This window comes from Apostichopus japonicus, chromosome 9 (genome assembly GCF_037975245.1).
Source record: "Apostichopus japonicus isolate 1M-3 chromosome 9, ASM3797524v1, whole genome shotgun sequence".
In the NCBI taxonomy this organism is placed as follows: domain Eukaryota; kingdom Metazoa; phylum Echinodermata; class Holothuroidea; order Aspidochirotida; family Stichopodidae; genus Apostichopus; species Apostichopus japonicus.
Genome location: NC_092569.1, coordinates 2,078,412 through 2,101,286, shown reverse-complemented (window position 1 = coordinate 2,101,286; position 22,875 = coordinate 2,078,412). Strand labels below are relative to the sequence as shown.

Genomic DNA, 22,875 nt, shown 5'->3' with positions numbered 1-22,875 from the left:
GGGTCTCTTTTGAACACCTGCGTAGAAACATGAGGAAGAATTTCTCACCGTCTCTTGTTTGGGAGGAAGTTGATTGCAACCCGTCATCTTTGTTAGGGTAATATTTATGGCTTCGTTGATAATTATACGCCGAGAAAGATCTATTCGCCAACCAATGTGGCCATTGATTGTGTGCGTGCGTCTCTGTAGTGTGTAAGTGTAGGCTATGTCTATAATATATATTATATATGTACATATACAGAGAATTTCCTATAAGAAAATATTGACATTAGAAATCTTGCCCGCTCTAAACGTGACAAAACGGCTGTTTCTAATGTTTTTGCCACCAGTCACATCAACGGAAATGCGAAAGAGGACTAATAAATATAATGTTGTAACTATAAATTATGCGTACCTGGATATCAATGTAAATAGAATAATGCCTGCAGTAGGCTACTCTTCAAAGCAAAAAACGAGAAAGATTATTTTCTTTCAACTTAAAGTGGCTTCAGTTGCCAAATCGATTAAATATTTGACGAAAGGCAATTATATTGTATATATATATAGACGACAGAGAACTTTGACAATTTGGACGGAATTGTGATAAATGACAAAAAAAAAGATGTATTTTTTTTTATGGCTGTTAAATATAAAGGGAGAAGAAGCTTTGTGAAAAAAGACTGAAGGCAAAATTCAGATTTTATTTATTAAGTATGTCATTTTTAGATCAGTATGAGATTTAAATAAAAACAAGAAATATGTTATGATTGTTTGGCTGTCAGGAAGTATACCGATATATGTATCAATAGGTCCATTAATTGAAGCAATTCATATGCCCATATTTACTTTTGAGCTTAACTTAAAATGAAGGCATCTCACATATGATTACATTTCAATCGGAATATGAAATAAATCAAATCAATATCATGACAATTTTTAAAAGAGCTTCTGAAATGTCATTATTGTGAACAAAAATAGAAAATATCATCTTCTTTCTGTGAAAGAGTGTTACTCAAAAAAATATTTGTTATTTTATGAGCTGAACTGCACATGCGCAATATGAAATGGTATATTGATGATTGGTAATTACAGAAACTCTCTTTATACATTCACTGCTATCAGGATGAATGAATGGCCACTTTACCAAAAAAAAAAAATATCGGACGAGAGAAATATTCTGGTGGCTGAACTAAATTACTTAGAAAAATTCGTCGAAAATGTTCTGCATCCTAGATTGTCGCGATGCTTTTACATGCGCAGTATAGGAACCATGAAAGGTAAGCTAATACGTATCGGTTATTAACGTTGTATTATATATAGCCTTGGCGATTGTGAATATTGAAATGCTGTCAAGAAAATCACCCATCTCAAAATCAGGAGAAAATAAAAATTAAAAACCATAGAAATCCACTTATATTTTCTGCAGGTATACGTGATGCTGTATATGTAGACCAGTCAATTGGATTCAAGTGCTTCCGCCTTAATTATGACTAGATTCAGTAACCCGGAAGTACTTACAGGTATACGACGCAAATACATGTGTTGTATATATGGACTCTGTATATGAACATGCAAGATTGTTAGTTATGCTATAGGTGTATATTTGAGAATATTTTAATGCGTAATGTCCTTGACGAAACGAAGTTAGAAGATGCAGCGAAGCAAAAATCCCATCAAAAAAAGAGGAGATTATAAAGAACATGGAAATGGTCTCCATGTTATTCCCGAGTGTAGACCACGCGGCGCGGTATATAGATGGCTTAATCAAATTCCTGGGAAAGCAGACCCAATTTTTAAACTAAGAATTTAGTTCCGAGGCATATTTTTAATATATTTAGCAGAAGGAGAGAGAGAGAGGGTGGGGGTGGGGGGAGGGGGATTCAGAAAGAGACTTCACTCTTAAGCATCCAAGTGGAACTTGAGTGCAATTTGTAACTGTCACTCTTTTATGAATATTGATGGCTGAAATGTGAACGTATATTTGAACCAAAACAATACAAGACGCTAACAGTGTTTACCATTTGGTGATCTATATAACGTCGCAATAACTGATGAGGGCTTGTATAGGATTATGACCCCATAAGGTGTGTGTATCAGCCAAAACATTATCTTAATTAACTTGTCCCTATCAAGGGAACACGGACTCATTTCTTGAATCGCCACCCCCCCCCCCCCCCGCCCCATAACACGCGCACATCCTGGTATCGAGAGTCATGTCGGGTCGCGTGAACATTTATGTAACCGTGCCCAAGGCTTGTTGATTTCTTCATATTTACTTATTATATTTTAAAAATAAATATGCATTATTCTATATCCCATATTTCCCCGGGCCTACCAATTGACCCCAGGATCCAGAGGTTCAGCCTCCCTCCCCTGCCCCCCCCCCCCGCACACACACACGCTGAAGAGAACACTTCTTTCTGACGCCACTATACATCGGGCGCTGTCATTCGCACCCAGCATTGATCTGAACTATGCTTCAATATTTGTCTCATTATCTGTGATATTACATTTTGCCTTATCCGCAATCGCATCGAATTACAAGGATAATTTAAAGGAAAACAAAAAACAAACATTATACGCAAAAATTGGTAATTCATCCTGATCATTTTAATTATATTTTGAGATTGATTCCATACCGTATCCCTTTACAGATTTGCGAGAGGGAATTTTGGAACTTGATCAAAAGCGTAGATGGTGATAAGTCCATAATGAGAGAAATAGATATGTGCTATGATATTACTAAAAGATTGATGCTACTTTTCATAACAACTATCAGCTCCTGCAGGGAATGCAACCAGTCAACTTTCCAACCAGTCAACAATCCAAAAGTCAACTTTCACTTTATCGAACAAATTTAATTTTTTTCTCTCTTTTTTTTAAATATTGGTGAACACATCCAGTCCTTGGAAGGATTTTTTGTTACCTTTTGAAAATATTAAATTTGAAATCGGACACATATCATACGATTCTCGATAAAAATGTAAAAAAAAAGGGAAAATAAGCGCCCGAATATTTGCTTAACCTTGAAAGGCAAACAGTCTGAAGTTATTCATCCATGCCTATATGCGATGCATCACTTATGTTGATTGCCACTTATGGCGCGCCTTACAAACCAACCTTTCATATTCTACAATAGCCGTAATACTTACTAATAGCTATACGCCGGCCATCCACGCACTCATCAGGGGTAGAGTACGGTATATGTATACTTGCTTCTTCGTAGGCTGGAAATCCATATTCAAAGGAAGTGATCGATAACTAATGTCCTGTATACCGTAGCTAAAGTGAAATTAAGTTATTTGGAGTACCATAATGAAACAACTGACCCTTGTTCAATTAATGACGTGTTTTTTCTTTCTTTTTTTCATTACGATTTTTTATTTGGATAAAATTAAACAAAACTCATGTACGTCATAGAAAAAGTTAATCTAGCGGGCTTGTGAAAGAATCTGCATGAAATTCAAGTATAGATTGATTGTACAAGAATGACCATACACGAATTTGGAATTGCAAGTAAAGGAGGCTTATGAAGAGATACAACAGAACTTAATTGTTGAAACGACATATATTGATCCCATCTCCCACGGCATGGCTTGTTCCGTTTTTTAGGAATAATATATTGCAGTTTAATTCATTTGATTTGGATCAGTCATGGATTGCGCAATAAGTCATGTCGTCATATAACCCCAGGCTTTGCTAAAATTATTCCATCGTAAACCAAGACCATGTCCATATTGTTCGCATAGAAGGAGACGTCAACGAATTTAACACATAAAGTACTCTATTCTGAAATCAATAAAATTGATATCACAAAAGTACCCTTTCAAGGAATTTCTTACATTTTGCATGTGAATTGTCTGTTTCCTGTGTCGCCTTTGGACAAGTTTTTTTTTTTTACAATGGAATATTATATAGTCAAAGCGAGTCGAGAAAAACAATCCTTGACGCAGGAAGTTTGTTTCATGCGTCCCATATACCTCAGTATTTCCTTTAAATTCCGTTGGAGTATTACGTAATAGTTCTCGGTGTCCAGAGTGAGAATATGCATATTCATATTCGTAAACAAAATAAGGAATAATGTCGATTTTTGTTGTCTTTTAAAGCCTTTAGAGAGATTGCCTGACGTCAGATATGTATTATTTAAATGTTGATTTGTTTCATTGATATGTGTCAATCTTGATGTACGATTATATGACTTTTCACGGTTTAGTGATTCTTTTTCATGATGTGGCATTATGCAAGAATTATGTCTACCTATACCACAGCGTGATCAAATGAATATTCATTACGGGGACTAAATATTAACATAATTATTTTTCATCTCTCCCTCTTTAATTCAGACATTAAAGGTTATCAGTATAAATATTGCCTCCAAATATGCTAGCTCATATGCAGCTTCAACAAGTACGTTACCTGACACCCTCAAAGTGCTTTTGCCTTATTGAGACATTTAGAAGTATATAGACTCAACCTTCCTCTGTGTATATGCAAACAACATGGAGGACTAGAGCCTCTGAAAAAGTACTTCTTAAAACTTCTAGCAAATTTAACCTTCTTAAAATTGGGGCAAATATACTGATGATCAGGAATGTGCTTTCTGCCACATCACTTTCCTAACTATTTAAGTTTTATATTCATATATACCCCATAATTCCTTCGAAATTTCGACTGCTTTTTCGATCTGTCGAGAAGAGGTATTTGGAGGTATAACTCACTCAAATTTCGACATTTCCGGAAAAAAAGGGTCCCTAAATTTCAAGGAAACGGTCAAAATTTAAAGATCAATCATTCAAAATTTTGAGCAACAGAAGTCATTATTTATTTAAGTCTATAGGCAAGAACCCTCAATCTTACCAGCTTTCTGCCCGCACTGTTTTCTTCAGATCTTCCTACGATGATATATGCTATATGCTATATGCTATGATATATGCTATGTGATATATGCTATATGATATATGCTAATGATATATGCTATAAATAAATCACGTTAGGAAACAGTGAACTCCGATAGTTTTATACACCAACTATATAAACAGATGACCAGTTTTGTATATGTATGCATGGTTGTTTTGTGAATTCCTTTCCCGAGCTAATAATTGCCGAATCATTTTGTTAACGATGAAACACGCCAGAGCCGCTTGCTGGGGGAGGTAAATTGGTTTCTATAGCAACAGAGTTTCAATAAATTAGACAGAAAATACAAACGATAGAAGAGAACAAATTCTACAGTAGTTTCTCTTGTACGAAGTGTATTCAAAATATCGTATAAGTATTATTTTGTTTTTTTACGTTACTTTTAAAAATTGACCGAATGTATATGAAAGCGAAGGTAAAATTCAATAGTGTCTGGTTTAATTAGGTAAATTAATGACTGTTTTGTCGTGAGAGTGGCATTGTTTGACCACCATAGCCTAACACGCTTTTGTCAAGCGCAAATTACGTTGCGTGCTAATTTGTCATACAACCCAAACCTATATAGCTATGCTTGTGGAAAGGAAAATGGCGTTGTTTGTTTTATTTCTTATTACTGTTTAAAGTTAGCGGATAATAAGTGAACGAATAAATGAATAAATTACTTAGGAATGTTCCTTTGTTTCTGTAGCTTAGCAACCTTATTTATGTAAAGCGTTCGACGACTCAAACTACGACTGTCGAGCACTCACGTGATTAGGAAAGGTAAGACTAAATGGTTACTTATACGAAAGTAGCCCAAATTAATTAACGGTCACATTAAGGCATATGAATAACATTTCATACTTCCTCTGTTATTCAATCTAAACTTTCCAATCACAAACCATTAGACAAAACTCATTGATTTTATAACATTAAAGATGTCGGATCATTACATCACATTGACGTCAAACATTACGTTACGTCAGGCAAGACGGAAGCCTGAGCCGTGGGTTGCATTCTCAGTCGATGCCATCTTTGGATACATACATTGGTTTCGTATACAGATACGCCATGGTGACCATAATACTGTAGTACTTCAATAAGCAAACACAGGTTAAGTAGATTTAAATATACGGAATACTATAGCTATGGTGCGAATTTGATTTTTGATTGAACTCTACAATAAAACTGCCTAAGTATTGGCAACATATGTTTGTGATTCTGTTAAACTAATAGTTCCAAAGGTATACACAATCCTCTATTAATGAAATTTGCACGTCTGATTTTAAAGCGAATCAACACGTAGGGGCAATTGTTATCTGCACATAAACTGCTTCTACGATAGTCTTGCTAATCTTTTTGTTTTCTACAACAATGAAATATGATTTGTACATCTTTGTCCTAATTCAGCTGTTAAACGAAAGAAATGTTGATTTAATCAACTTCTTGACTTCATCGTGTAATCGCCCTTACATGGAACGCTGACCAGTTTATTCGATAACTTCGGTTATGACTAAATGAATGAGAGTTTGTTGAAAGAGATCATCTAAGAGATTATCTAACATACATAATCTTACCCTTCATTCGTCCACGCTACAGATTAAGACGACCATTCCTATCCATTGTTCATGCACTTATTTAGACAAATTTCATTATTGTCATGAATCGTATATAGTTTCTTTCTCAGATCAATTTTCCTCTTTATTTTAGAACAGTGATATTTTAGTAATCGGTATGATAAGAATAGCCAATGATTCGAAGGTCGTCAATGTTTAAGTACTTATTTAAGAAAAGAAACATACCTCATCCATATGCAAACGCATCCCAAGTATATGACAAGTCTACTCTAACTCATACACGCTCTATCTATAATTCATATATGCGTAAGTTTAAAATCTCCGATATAAGTTGGTAGTGTGTAATGGTACGGTATGTGGGCATTAATGTTAATAGGCGAAACGGAGTATATTAAAACTCCCAATTCGATTGCAAGTGGAATCATGTATTGATTCACGTGAGTGTTACTAGACCTTGTTGACATAAAGCTGAGAACGAAAGAGAGTGTTTTATTCTTGGACTTTAACCATATCTTTTCCCGCCACAACTGATTCTCCTTTCGCGCGTTGCGGTTGTACACTCGTCAATTTCGACGTGTATGGAATCCCGTCCTCGTCGTCTTCGTTATTTTCCAAAGGCATGTAAGGTGGGAATGTACCTGACGGATCCACATGGATCTCGTCGGGATCGACAGTGATCCCTAGAGTCGGCAGAAGAAGCGAAATTGTTAGGATTAATCCACCGACACATAGCAAAACTAGACTGCCGACTTTCGCAGCGTTCAGCTTCTTATTGAAGTCCTTAGCCTCTTGATCGACGACCGGTATGTCATCTTTCTGGTAGAGGTTGGTAGGGCGCGGCTTAACGAGGTAACTCACTGAAATGGCGATCAAAGCAAGGAAAAGAATATTGAAACCGACCCAGGCACCGGCTTTCCACCATATCGGAGAACAATGTCTGTTTCTACTAGCACATCGTTTCACAGTCTCAGCGCAACTATCGATCGGACCGCCGCCGCTTTCAAACACACTCTCGCCACTTTTCTCTTTGGGTTCGTCCTCGTAGAAATGATGAAGGTACGAACGCACACCGAAGTCAGACGAACTCGTAGATGGAGAATCCACGGCCGATTTTTCACTGACGTCACTCTCCGAGACGCTTTCTAACCTAGGCGGCTTGGCGAAGATCTTCCTTCTGCTGGATGCTTGTTGTAAGGCCGAGACTGGTGGGGATGTCACTGGGCTTGCTTTAGGTAGATGTCTCGGTGCTTTGTCTTGGCCAGGAGCTTTCGGAAGGGTTTCGTGATCGTCCGTATCCATGGCACAATAATTCCCTTTGTGATAAATACCGTATATATGGTCCAAATTTTAATGGGAAGTCAATTGAAAATGGTCAAAAATGGTGATGTTAAATCAACTGAAAACCTAGCAGAGAAATTCTCTTATTTGCAGTTCTAATGAAACCTTTGCTTGATTTGTCTCTGAAGCTTATGCAGGCCTCATTGCACTGAAAATGTCAATCCAATGAGTTTCCATTAGTGACGAGAAGGCGCTCTCTCACACAATTTACAATGCTCCTAGTTCAAAGCAATGGCGTCTTCGTTTTGAAAGGGGAATATCATACACGAATATGGAATACGTTCATTTCCAATCGTAAATGTACACGCAAAATGTAAGCTATCTACCGTAGATGTTTGATAGAACACTTCAATTCTTTTTCTCGATGTTATCGATCAAGTATTCAAAAGAAATGCGTGTTCAAACCCATTGAAAGAAAAAGATCTTTTTTTTCATATATATATATATAATCGTCTGAAAAAAATGTAGTCTTGGATCAGTGAAAGAGCTTTCAAGTTGCTCTCTAACCATCTATAGCACTTGAGAAAATTCCCGCCAATTCCCTACGATTCTTCAAAACAGAACTAGTATGGGCATTGACGTTTACTTCTTCTTTAGTATATCGACAATCGCCGGAGGCTTTAAGATGATATCTGCGCGAAGCTGGCCACTGATTTCGTCGATTCTCTGGAAACTGTGGGAGAAGATCAAATAAAGAAATAAATACAGGTCATGATGAATAAAGTTGTTGACAACATATGGTTAAAGAGACTAGGAAACATTTGGGTAATTAAGGAAATATGACTTTTCACTTTTTCTCCAAGTAAAAGCTGAAAAATGAAAGATGTACGAGTGAATTCAACCATTTTACGTTGAAATGTGGTCTGTTAACCAAGGCCTGGCTTTTGCATTGTATAAGTACATGAAAAATATGACATTTGAAATATGTTGCTTATTTTCTCATTTATTTGCATGTAACATTTCTTATTTGTAAAATTCTGTAAATATACATTTATTCAAAAATGCAGGATAAATAGCCATTTAAATGGAATAATTTTACACAACAGTGTTACCTTGTTAATTCATAGTAAAACGAGCAGACATAAACATTTTATCTCTATTCTGGTGGATTAGATGTCTTAAAAGAGTTTGCTGTTACAGATACTAACAAATTAAGCAATTTAGCCATAACATTCACTGAATTTTGAATAAACCATCACTTACTAACAAAAGCAAAGATTTTTATCAATCAAGTTGACAAAATATAGCAAAAATTTAATATATGATTACTTTTGGTATGATTTTCCCAAAGCGAACATAAAATGCAAGTATTTTTTGATAAATAGTCATTTTGGGGCAAAATGGATATATTGTACAATGTTTTTTGTATCTTTGGGGCGTTCCAATACACCCCAACCAGTTAAGTGTAGCAATACACCACTATGATAAATTGTATATATCTTTGGGGCGTACCAGTACGCCCCAACCAGTTAAGTGTAGAAATGCACTTCTATGATAAATTGTATTTATCTTTGGGGCGTACCAGTACGCCCCAACCAGTTAAGTGTAGCAATACACCACTATGATTAATAACATATATCTTTGGGGCGTACCAGTACGCCCCAACCAGTTAAGTGTAGAAATATACCTCTATGATAAATTGTATATATCTTTGGGGCGTACCAGTACGCCCCAACCAGTTAAGTGTAGCAATAGACCACTATGATAAATTGTATATATCTTTGGGGCGTACCAGTACGCCCCAACCAGTTAAGTGTAGAAATATACCTCTATGATAAATTGTATATATCTTTGGGGCGTACCATTACGCCCCAACAAGTTAAGTGTAGCAATAGACCACTATGATAAATTGTATATATCTTTGGGGCGTACCAGTACGCCCCAACCAGTTAAGTGTAGAAATGCACCACTATGATAAATTGTATTTATCTTTGGGGCGTACCAGTACGCCCCAACCAGTTAAGTGTAGAAATATACCTCTATGATAAATTGTATATATCTTTGGGGCGTACCAGTACGCCCCGCCCCAACCAGTTAAGTGTAGCAATAGACCACTATGATACATTGTATATATCTTTGGGGCGTACCAGTACGCCCCAACCAGTTAAGTGTAGCAATACACCACTATGATTAATTATATATATCTTTGGGGCGTACCAGTACGCCCCAACCAGTTAAATGTTGAAATATACCACTATGATAAATTGTATACATCTTTGGGGCGTACCAGTACGCCCCAACCAGTTAAGTGTAGAAATATACCTCAATGATAAATTGTATATATCTTTGGGGCGTACCAGTACGCCCCAACCAGTTAAGTGTAGCAATACACCACTATGATTAATTATATATATCTTTGGGGCGTACCAGTACGCCCCAACCAGTTAAATGTTGAAATATACCACTATGATAAATTGTATATATCTTTGGGGCGTACCAGTACGCCCCAACCAGTTTAGAGTAGAAATACACCCCTATGATAAATTGTATATATCTTTGGGGCGTACCAGTATGCCCCAACCAGTTAAGTGTAGCAATACACCAAGAAAATTGTGTGTGTTTCTCAAAACTACATATCTTCTTTTACACAAGTTGTTGCAAGAAAATAAGAGTACACACTGCCCAATCAATAGTATGTGTAAAACATAAGGTTTCCTAGTTATTCAGCTCAAATTCTTTATCTATAGCTGCATATCTTTCTTTCAAGTCACAGACTTCCCTCTTTGGAAGGCGATTTTTATGGGTTAAATTAAAGTCCCAGAACATTAAGGAATGGAAAGAAACTGATGGTGTGTATGGCTGCTTATTTCTTCCTTGGCCACAGTCTAGCAGTTTCCAGTCTCCAGTCCAGGATCCCTTCATCCAATGTAAAATAACCTCATCCTTTTAAATTTTAGTGACTTCTCCAAAGTATGGTCGTGTGCTTGAATCAATGAGGTTTACGGCTGTTATATACCCAACTTTAATATAGTCAGATACTTCAATAACTTCTTTAGCAAAGTTATAACATTTATATATATCACCACTCTGAAGATCTTCAACTCTAAAAGCAAGGAGCAGAAGGGCTGAAGGACAGAAGATAGCGGTTCTTATTCTCCCTGTAACAATTATCCATTTGCAAAAACAGATCCTTCCCAAGAGTATCCTTGTGCTTCACTAGTGTCCACAAATTGCATGTAATGGTCATGTTTGAATCATGTTGGATATGCTTCAGATCAGTCATAACATATACCTGTATGCAAACTTGTCACATGGACCTTTAGTGTGAATTAGGACACCTGAAAAGAAAGAGAAGAATGAATATATACTACTTCATTGACATGTATGATAAAGAGGTTGTTATTACTTGTTTTCTGCTATTAAATAAAGTTTGATAATTAACCTACTATGTGCTTTAACAAAAAAAACACAGTCACATAATATTTGATGGATACTAAGGCCATTATCTTTATCAGAACAACAAATAAAGAACAGAATTGATTTGACCTCAACCAAAACAATAGGAACACTAGACTTCTTGTAACCTTAGGTGTCCATCCTTATACTACTTATGAAGATAATCAAACTTCCCCTCTTGAGACATTGTGTTGTAAAACAAGGCATCGTACAAACAAACACCCTGTATAAACACCCACACACATGCTGCTCACGCACATACATACTGTACTATACACCAACATGACATCACAATTTCATACTGTAGGATTACAATTTCTCGGAAACCAGAAAACGTGATGTTTACACTTATAATGACATAAACACTTTCCGGTCACTTCATAATACCATGGAGGTAAAACAGACCTCCATGATAATACTGACCTGTTATGTGGATGTGGATGTTTTACATCCTTATCACTCTGGACAAAATGTGGCAGATCAGTCTTTGATTGGTCCATTCCATCGACTATAAGGGTATTCAGTTCCAAAGAAACCTGGCACGCCTTAGTGCGGGCAAGATGTTACTGCTCTCCTTTTGACCTAGTAAAAATAGAACATATTATGATACAAAATAAACTCTTAACTGATACAGGGTTTACGATATCAGATAAGAAATATTGATTTGAGTTTTGATCCAATATCATTTGAGAAATAATGTAAATGATATATGGGTCAATCCATGCCAAATCAACAGATTTTTGGGTCGATTCCACGTCGACCCTCTTAGAATCGCCTGGAAATGATATGGTGTCTTGCCATATGTCTCAAAGGATGAAATTGGGCAAAAAAAAAAATTGAAAACTTTTTCGTTGCTAGGTTACGACCCCGCCTACTGTAGCAACCAACTTAAAGTGGCGAAAATGAGAGTTACATCAGCCCTACAGAAACATGCTTGCGAGGGCAAACAGTGGTAACATTGTATCTTCATTCAAGGAGACCACGTAAAACAACATTAGAAACTATTGAAATGTTATTTATTAAAAGGGTTCTGTCTAGTACTCTTTGACTCCCTCTCACCCCCCCCCCCCCCCAACACCCTCCCCATAGTGCACTATGCAGATTTGTATGCATATATGTTACTGAATTTTAATACTGCAAAGAGACTGCATAAACATGCATTCAAGGTATACTGAATTATTTGGTAAGGTAATCTTCTGCTTCAAATTGTCTGTATGCATGTAACTCACCCCCTTCCAACCAAAACCTCTACCCAACCCTATATCAGATTAGAATATGAATGTGAACCAGTGCATACATACAGTGTGCACTATATATGTGTGTATCATTTGTGTATATATGTGTGGTCATTCCATTCAATACTGTGCATATTTCAGTATCATTTTAAATATTTGCAATTTAGTGTATGCTTTTGCTAATTCAATAATTAAGAGACTTTCAATAATTTCAAAGGAATGTTTAACCAGTACATAAATGTGCAGTGTGTACTGTACATGTTTTTGGACAGTGTTTGTTTAATAGTAATTGGTGTAGAATAACACTGTACTGAACATGTACACACATATATAGTGCAAAGTGCATATTTCAATGTCTTTTTAAATATTTGCAATGTACAGTAGTGTATAATTCTTTTGCTAATTCAATAAATTAAAAGACTTTCAATAATTTAAAAGGAATGTTTAACCAGTAAATACATGTACAGTGTGTATACTGTTCATTATCTTGGACAGTGTGTATTTAATAGTACTTGGTGTAAAATAACACTGTACTGAACATGTACACACATATATAGTGCACACTGTGGACCATACCAATAATTCAGTATACCTTGAATGCATGTTTATGCAGTCTCTTTGCAGTAAAAGTCAGTCACATACTGTATGCATGTATTCAAATATGCATAGTGCACTATGGGGAGGGTGTGGGGGGGGGGTTGGAGTCAAAGAGTATTAGACAGAACCCTTTTAATACATTTCAATAGTTCTTAATGTTGTTAGCATGATCTCCTTGAATGAAGATATAATGTTACCACTGTTTGCCCTCGCAAGCATGTTTCTGTAGGGCTGATATAACTCTCATATATGCCACTTTAAGCTGCTCTCCAGAGCATTAATAACTTATATAAAATATGATTTAGCACATTCTTTGCATCATAACTATACATATCTTACTAGTTTGTATTGAAAACCAAAAATAAAACTTCTAATTGTGACCAAATTTGACCTTGAAATGCCCAAAATAGCTGTTCACAGACATCGTTCGACATCTATGACCCTGGAAATGCAGTTTATTTGTAGTCCTTATGCTAGTGGACCACCCTCTTAATTGTTAAGCACCTGTATGCTAATGCTAAGAAGTTGTTGTCATTTGAATTACTCAAATCAGCTTGTGCAAGCATTTTCATACATATGAACGAGGTGATTTTCGCAATTTTCGAGTCAGAAATTTGAGTAGATAACACAAAATACACAACTTTTTTACTTGAGTTTCTAAAAATAGTGTCAATACGCTCCTGAAAAATGGTATTTAAAAAAAAATTGAAATATACCCACAGGCCCAAAATGGACCCCCCAATTAGGGCCAGAAGTGAGATTTCTTAAGTTTGAGGGCGCTGTTCATAAAACGTACCACCCACTTGACTTTTTTTTGCACTTTTCCCGTACAACTACTACTGGGCAAGGATCCTATGGAAATTAAAACTCAAACATACCTTTGCTTGTGAATATAGAGCACACTCAGAGTAGGGCCAGAAAAGGCCCCTATCTCATTTTCTGCCATTTTAATTACTTGTTACGAAAACTTGAGACCGATCCAATGACCTTTCTCTGAACTTTAGGGTTTATCATCTTAGTTAGGGCTACTATATCCAATTTGTAGTTCAAGCAAGTTTTTGAAAGAGATAAGTGTTAACTAGGAGCATCACTGACACACCCACACATATAGAGGACTTGAAGGAATAGATAGTCTTTCTATTGCTTTTGACTTCTGCAAGGATTCAAAAAGGAAAGCAGACATCAACTTTTAATTCTAAATTAGTAAAATATTTTGACTCACTTAAGATGATTAAGATGAACTTCTTGCAATTGTCGGCATTCTTCATTTTCCTTTCCACTCCTTGTTCTTTCCGCTACCTCTTTCAAGTACCACTCACAGTAAACTCAGTCGTCTAGAAAAATATAATGTTGAAATACTTTAATTAAGCATTTAAAGTATAAGTTTTACTTCACACAATGGTGTAAAATTGAACTGCTTAACCTAATCAAGAAAAAGTTATGTAGTGATTAGTGATAGAGTTTTATTGTGTCAATTTGAACCATGTTGTTTTCATGAATACCCATAGAATAATGCAATGAGCATGTTGAAATTTTTTACTAATTATAACTGAAGTTAAGCATTCTTTTAGGTACTTTAGAGAATTCCTTTAAAGGAGTATAGGGTGTTGAGAGTAGCTAATTGAGAAAAGAACAAGTAAAGCTGCACAACATCTTCTCATGTTATTTATTAGACCAATTGATAGGGATGTTTGGAAATAAGACCCTAATCATTTTCCCAGACAGTTGAGGTAAATGTCCTCAAAGGTGGAAATTAAAACAATTAAAGAAGTTTGACCAAAGGTAAGCATATTTCAATTTCTGGCATATTTGGGGGACTTTCTGAAAATGTCTCTATCTAAGGGAGTTGTTCATTGACATTTCAGCAGAAAGCACTTTTACTCCTGATTTGAGTGGAGGTTGCAATCAAACTTATGTCACATGTTCTTTAGAACTTCTTTAAATCAAAATTTTTGACAATAATTCTAATGTTTTTAAGGAATGATAATGCAGCTTTAGTGGTACACTAGCTGTGAGGTGTATTCTCTCCAGTATGTACAGTACAGTCTTTGTGCTTGCTGAAGCTGAAGCTAACAATAGAGACACATGAATTTTTCTGAAGAGATGTTTAATGGACTGCACATGTAGTTAACTAAACAGATTAAATGTCACTGGATTGTATGAAGTTAAAGCCTCCATAGTCAGCAAAGAAAAAAGGATGCAATGCCTGTGGTTTTGACACCCCGGGCTATAACCCACCAATTGTGATTGATCAGCAGACCATGTACAGTACTTGAAAGTTATCATTTGTAATGTACACAGCTACTGTATTGTTTGTGTGATAATCCTGGCAAAACAGTCTTACAACAGCACTTTCGACCTCACAAGTTTCAGTATACTTTATCAATGTCTTTATGCTAGTTAATCAATTTAAAGCTACTAGCTATGAGGAATTTGAAATTTTATTCCCCTTTTCCCATGCAATGTATGCAACAATAACTGTCATAAATCCATGCACATTCACAAGATAAAATAATTAGGAATCTTGAACTCTTCTAAAGATTTCCATAAAGTATTCCTTGGAAATGATGCTTTGTTCACCAATGCCAATTTCTATCATTTCCTTCTTCATGCATGCATGGAGAGAAGTCTTTGTGTATGACACTGGAAGGTGCACTTCTGTTTTGTGGGGCATGTAATCTCCAATATGTTCAAATAAACACCTCATCCAAGCTAGTGCAAATGGAGTTTTTGTTCTCATCCTTTTCTTGCCTTTATTGCCATGAATTGCATTTTTCTTGCCAACTTGAAATTATTTCAGACAATCTTTGAATAACTTGCTACTAATACCAAAGAACATACAAAATGCTTTCTCACATACAATCTTCCCACAAATTACATAAATAGAACAAGATTTGTCTCAGGTGTGACATGATCTTTCCTGATGAATCCAAATCTTGTCCAGAGTGAATTGCTTTAGCTAAGTTTCCCTCACTTCACTAACCTCTAGAAAAGACTGTTCTAGGTCATCGTAAGAAAGCGATTTGATACAGCTACCATCACAGCAATCAGATTGGAACATAGGCAGAGGATCAAATGCTTGATTGCGTCTCCTTCGTTTTATCTCACTCCTGGTGAAAAAAGAAGGTTTTGATCACATGAAGAAATTGATGCAGAAAATTCTCTGGCAATACCAAAGCTACTGCTACTACTTCCATTTGAACTTATGTCAAGGTACAACCACAGCGAATCATTTGTTGTATCTGGAGAAATAGTACTGATGTTGTGACTCACAGTGACTGCCCCATTCAAACGACAGTGAAAGTTTTGTTTTAGTATGATTATTTAAAGTTGGTTCCTCTTCCAAATTTTCCATTTCATTATCCATGCTCACGTTCCTTTTAAGTGTATTAGGTAGGGATGTATTTCCCTTGCTTTTGTGTGGAGATGAGAAAAGAGTTGGCTCAATGTCCAATTTGTCAGGATCATCCTCTTTACATTCTGACAGAAAACTGGTAATTTGTTAAAATTTGTAAGGTTTCCTTCACACATTTTGTTTCCCATGTAAGTGGAGCACAATGACAAATGAGCACAACTAAATCTTCATTTACTCAGCTGCACACCACAATAATATGAGCCATGAATGTGAAACAGTATCCAAAGGCATGCATTGAAAGAGTAAGTCCTCAGAGCATGACCACTGCTTAACAGTTTTACTCCCTTTCTGTGGTTAACCCTGCTTTTGAAGACTGTATATATTCACTGTTGGCTGCTGCAGTATAGACTGCCTTACACTGTGATATGAACTGGCTAGGTGTCATATGATCCTTTATTGACACACTGTTTGACCACAACCAAAGGGACAAAGTTTTCAGGTTTTATTTCCACAATGGAGTTGCAATCAGGCAAGACAATATTGTTGTGATTGATTGCTTCTGAGGTTAGTATATACTTTATGCAGACTGTGTAGCCCTGTTATGAAATCTTGCACATCTGTGAGGTACTGTATGTGGATGTATGGAGGGAGAGGACTTCTCAAATGTCAGTATCAATGCTGCAATGTTGAAAAGTGAATTTTTAGTTGACAATATTTTGTCGAAATGGTAGTGTTCTACCAAACTTCAGTACAACTTGTAAAAAAGGACAAAACTCATTAACTTCAATAAAATAGCCTGACCTTCAATAATTTTCCTAGCCATTGGGACACAGTCCCTAGTTCCCACAATCACACATAGTGAGAGCAACAAATGTGAGTAAAAATCTGCACACTGGACCATGCAGGGACATATATATACCAAAACTGTTATTTATGTTTTGTTATTTTTTTCTTGGGGGGAGGGGCATGTTTGTAACTGGAAAAGCCTGAAATAAATTATAGCAATATGCACCATGTACAGTATGCAATAATGAAGTATATGAGCCTATTTGCTGCTATAAAGATTAAATTTGAAAATTAGCACTTACCTAAGTTCTTAAATCTGTTCTTGGACTTGTGCTTTTATACAAGATCCAGATCAGATCCTCTGATTTTATCAGACGATCATCTCTCCACGGGGTAAACTGATGCATTGATCCAGTCGCATTTGCACTCGAGCCGTAATATGGATCTGATCCTTGCCCGGGCCGGTAAAAAATTCGGATTGGAAATGTGTCATTCGCAGCCGGAAATCGCGTACTAGTAGTACATTTGGTCCAAAACTTTCGTTTTCAATGTTCATAGCCTAGGCTAGAGTGACAATGCTACGTAAGATGCATAGGTCAGTTATGATTATTATGTTGTATTGTATCGACGATGGTCAGGAATTCAGGATGCAAGCTTTTTACGAAAAACACCCGATTTCGAAGAAGAGTTGACGATAAAAATCGTGTCAGTATGGACGCTAGCAACAAGTGTAGAATTTAAAACGATAGGCTCAATATTCGGAGTTGCCCTGGGACAGGGAGTACAACGTATGTGTCATAACACACGCTGTTTTTGTGCGATTACACTTACAGTATCTACTGTACTACCAGGGAGTTGTAATGGGTTGCGGCACAGCTGATCTGTCAATCACTTAAAACTAGTACGGGGTGGCCAAAGGTCATTTACGGTTAGCATAATAATAATCAGGGTTACCAGCGACAAGTAACAAAAAAACGTTAGATTTGCCAAAATAAAACCCCAGAAAACGCTAGATAATCAGTTTCACTCACTTGTTATGTGTTGTTTTCAATAATTCGTTGACTGTTCGTTGCACTGATTCATATCATAGGCAGTCTAGTGATTATTTTAACAAGTTAAAACGGTTAATAACAATCAGGAAATAATACAAGAAAATTAACTGTGGATTTTACAAAAATACTGATTCAGTCCTAATGAAAAACCCAAGTATGAAAAACCCATTAATATTAAAGCAGTTCACGCGGTATTATAGTGTAAAAGCCACGGAAGCCTATAAATATATTTTATTGGGTTGCCAAGTGGTAATTTGGTCTCAAAGTTTCAGAAAACAAAGTAATTATTTTGTGAATTACCGATTTGGTGCGATTTTTGATAAAACGTATGCTGGAATCCTAGAAAGGTGAAAAAATACGCTAGATCTATTGTGTGAAAAGGCTAACGCTGGTAACCTTTATAATAGTACTGTAGTAGACTTGTTTAGTTGTACTGTGTAAAAATATGCACTATGCGGAGTTCTCATCAGTATTACTTGTCAAACACACATGCATGCCTATAGTCTTATTTGTGTTAGGTTAGCCTTTCTGTAGAAGTATTCATTTGTGGTTTACATGGATACATTTGGAAAATGTCGCTTTCACTTGTTTGTAAACAGTAGCACGGTGGGGTATGGGGGCAGGGGCATGGAGATCTGCCCCACATCGATGCTAACCCCAGCTCCCAACGACTTTGCTGATCCTATATAAACAACGGTCGACCTGACCACCTCCCCCCCCCCCTCCCCACCCAAAAAAATAGCTGCATGCTTGTAAGATAAATTATGGTATATTTTTTTTCAGCCAGCTTGTGATCATAACATTAAAATCACTTGCTATAAAGAATATCATTATATCCCCACCCCCCCCCCCGCCTCACCCATACACAAACACATACACATTTCTGTTGCGACAAGTCCATTACAATATAGTCCTAGCCTACGGCGCTCAACCCTCCGATTTTCTACAGCCATAGCTATTTTCACTTAATTAATCGCACTAACATTGACAATACATTTAAAGCCTCCTAATGTGGCAAAATACATCAAGCTTTCATGATAATTTTGGAAAACAGTAAAATGCTTATGTCTAATTGATAGGGTTATTTTAATTTTGTTTGGAGTATAATTATACAAATTTACCAATTTACTCTGTGCATTGTGATCAACTCCTAGCTGAATCATGTTACTATATAACGGAAAATACCTAGTCTCCAACAAAAGAGGGAAAAAACATATTTTAGCAACAAGATGGAATAGAGGGCGTACTTTTTTGCGACGTGGAAAACACACATATCTCTGGATCTAAAGGTGTTACAAAATCCTCCTTTACATATGTCATTGTCATTAACACAATTAAAAAGATGGGTAAAATTCAAGGTCATATGTATCAATTTGAGAAAAATATCATGTATACATTTAACAACCAAAATTGTTTATTCGCCGACTCTAGGCATATACTCTCATTTAGGATTTGTTCACATTCAGCACTTCTTATTGATTAATATTTTCGGAAATAAGATTGGAAACTGATATGCAGAAGTTATACACAAAATCTATCACATTTAGGGTTGAGGATCTCGCCACCACCTATAGTTAGTGATGTATTGAATTCGTATAGATTATGCCCGCACGTCATTAGGATTTAAATTTTGTAATTTTTGTGAAATAATATGTGATACGGAAAAACAGATGTACTTCGGGTTCTTCATCCATCATTACTGTCCTCTTTCATGTAGTACAGGGGGGAGGGGGGCACATCACTTACTTATGGAGGCACAATGTGTATTGTTAAATGCCGTCCTGGGGGGGGGGGGGTGATAGGGGAGAGTTCTCCCTTCCACTTTGTGAATTTTGGATCAATTTTAAGGGTCCTCAGATGCAATCTGGTGCTATATTTAGCAACTTGAAGTAATTTTCGGGCTTGCATCTGTCCAATATTGATGTTTTTAATTTAGGCAAATAAAGATTTTTGTCTGAGTATTTTTTTTAACACTACAACCGCATCTGAAGGGGAAGGGCACCTGGGGCACGATTTTTTCAGGCCCCAGCCCCCCCCCCCCTTCGGCGACGCCACTGATGGGTACGTCAATGGTACTTAATGGTAACGGGTTTCTTACTATCATAGGAGGCACCCCATACTATAGCCCATCTATCAAAACGGGAAAAAGACATTACGATTAACATATATACATAGACAACATATGTACTGCACGCAGCCGCGTACACTACACATATACATATTGGTTAACATGCATGTGTGCCCACGCTTTATTGTGCCCACGCTTAGGCATTGTGCCCACGCTTGAGAAAGTATGACTGAAATATAGTAGTCTTCACAGAAACTGTTTGAAAATTAAGCGATTTAGAAGGCATTTAAACCCAATACAAACGAGTAGTACCTTTAGGAACTGCACTATTTAAGAAGCCTATATATTACAAACTTTCTTGAATCCTCTTTCCGACCCCCCCCCCCCCCCCGCCTCTTTATTTTTCAAAGGTGTTGCATACGGGGAAGTTTTGGTCTCCAGTTAGGTTCAAACCTTGTTATATGCAACTACAATAGGTTATTTCGAAGGCTTAAAGTTATGATGTATTGGCCCCATATATGCTACATATTAAAATATGGTCACCTTTGGGTAAAATTCTTAAACCGTTTGATTACCATCTAGGAGGAATTTTACCTCACTGGGAAATTCAGTCATCTATAGGTGCCTATGACATACCGATCTTGAGAGACATTTACATATTGGTATACGTTGTCGTATGTATCCGTGTCGGTTTCTTGAAAAATATACGAACTCAGAAGTTCAATGGTAATGCAGGACACTGCGAGTTTCGCCCGTGTATTATTCGACGTGCCGTGTGTATACGTACACTCAGGGACGTCGCTAGAGGGGTGGGGGTGTCTCACACCCCACCCCCAATGTTTGTAAAACTGATGATAGTTGGAAAATTTGAGTGCGACAGTCCGAATTTCTGACTGTCTCACTCTAATTTTTCCGACTGTCGCACTCTAATTTCATATATTCTTGTAATTTGTGAGTGACCTACAATTTTCGGTCAAAATTGACCTTTAATCAGTCATATTTACCACGTTTTCCTTGTCACATTTAGAAATTGTATCTCGCGATCTTTATACTCCACCATACAAAACTTCGTGTGATTTTGAATACTGTAAAAAAAAATGCCTAATAAAACTACTGTACAACGTATACGATAAAAACGCTCAATGCTTATCTACGGAAGCTTTAAAGTGCCATCAACATGAGAAAAACTTTGCCCCATAGGGTGAAATTTTTCAGTAAATTGTTTAGATAACAAGATAAAATCTTATAAAAAATAAGAAAAAAAATGTTGGATTGCTTAGTTGCTTTAACTGAGCAATTGAACAATTTTCTACAAAATGATTAATTGACAACTTATCATATCTCGTGAATTGGACATTTTGCTGCAAAATGTTCAGTTGTTCACTTCATTCCATCTGAGCAATGAAAAATTTTCTGCAAAATGTTTAATTGACAACATATCTTATCTCGTCAATTGAACATTTTTTGGCAAAATGTTCAATTGTTCACTTTATTCCAATGGAGCAATTGAAAAATTTCTGCAAAATGTTTAATTGATAACTTATTGTATCAGTCGTCAACTCAACATTTTTCTGCAAAATGTTTAAGTGTTCATTTCATTCCAAATGCTCAGTTGGAATGATGTGAACAATTGAAATTGTTTTCATGCAAGTGATAAATAGCCCCCCCCCCCCCCCCAAGAAAATAATATTAAGCGCGCTAGGAAAAAGCACTGTATTTTGTCGAATATAATTTGTTGAAAAAAGGTTTTCCCCTTTGTTACATTAACATAGCTTTTGTAGTTAGTAGTCTATGTAGCCTATCAAGCAGATAACTCAACTCAGTTGCTTACCCGCTTAACCAGAGTGATTAATAAGTTTGTGAAGTGAGGGCCAGTGCTACAAATGTACCGCAAAAAAATTCGGAACAAAATTGCAGTCGCGAAAGATGGGATGTCTGACTAACACTGACCGTATCGTTCACGAGTAGTGCGGGTTGGGGGGGGGGGGGGGGGGTTCAAGTCAGCAGTCGGAATTTTCTGGCTCCAAAACCCATCCAGTTGGAATTTCAGCCACTGCATTCCCCCCCCCCCCCCCCAACTTCAGGCCTTAGCTACGTCCCTGCGTACACGCACTTTAAAATTGCAAGGGACAACCTAAATACTATACAACCCTGTTGAATACTAAAAATATCCTAGTGGGAATGTGTGATAGTGAGTAATGATGTAAAATTTGTTGTACACATAGGTTAACGTTTCATTTATCTGTTCTTCAGGAATCACATAAAATAACAGAAATTCAATGATATTTAACGGTAACGGGTCTAAGACTATAGTCAACTATCCCCATTCCCTCTTTTGTGGTATGTTATTTACATTTTCTATTGTGTACTTTGCAAAGAGGGCAATTATGTAGGTGAACAGGCTCCCGGTTCCGCTTACGTTTTACTAATCACAAATAGTATATTTCGTGATAATTTGATCAGATTCCCCGTTTCCGAACATTTCAATCTTCATAGACATTCTCTCAAAAACTAAAAATGTATTTTAATTGCCTTGAACTTCAAATTCGCTACTGAACGTAAACGTAAAGAAATCGATTGGATCTTTCGTATTAAG

At 36.6% G+C, this 22,875-nt stretch overlaps 2 protein-coding genes and 1 long non-coding RNA gene across 4 annotated transcripts in view; 1 reads left to right on the top strand and 2 right to left on the bottom strand.

Moving 5' to 3' along the window:
- The window catches only part of LOC139974418 (uncharacterized), an 84,656-nt gene that overhangs the window by 40,555 nt on the left and 21,226 nt on the right, over positions 1-22,875 (top strand). The window lies entirely within an intron of this gene.
- The window catches only part of LOC139974417 (uncharacterized), a 40,280-nt gene continuing 22,292 nt past the window's right edge, over positions 4,888-22,875 (bottom strand). The window contains exon 2 of one of the 2 annotated variants that reach the window (XM_071981559.1): positions 4,888-8,463. In XM_071981559.1, the coding sequence (XP_071837660.1) occupies positions 6,942-7,751 (810 nt within the window). In that variant the 5' untranslated portion in view covers positions 7,752-8,463 and the 3' untranslated portion in view covers positions 4,888-6,941. The remainder of the gene's footprint in view (positions 8,464-22,875) is intronic. The other variant, XM_071981558.1, reaches the window with a different exon arrangement.
- On the bottom strand, positions 10,103-17,196 carry LOC139973755 (uncharacterized). The gene is made up of 4 exons (XM_071980614.1): positions 17,175-17,196; positions 15,549-15,802; positions 11,606-11,749; positions 10,103-11,022 (listed from the first exon to the last, which is right to left on the bottom strand). The coding sequence occupies exons 1-4, from the start codon at positions 17,194-17,196 to the stop codon at positions 10,834-10,836; spliced, it is 609 nt and encodes a 202-aa protein (XP_071836715.1). The 3' UTR covers positions 10,103-10,833.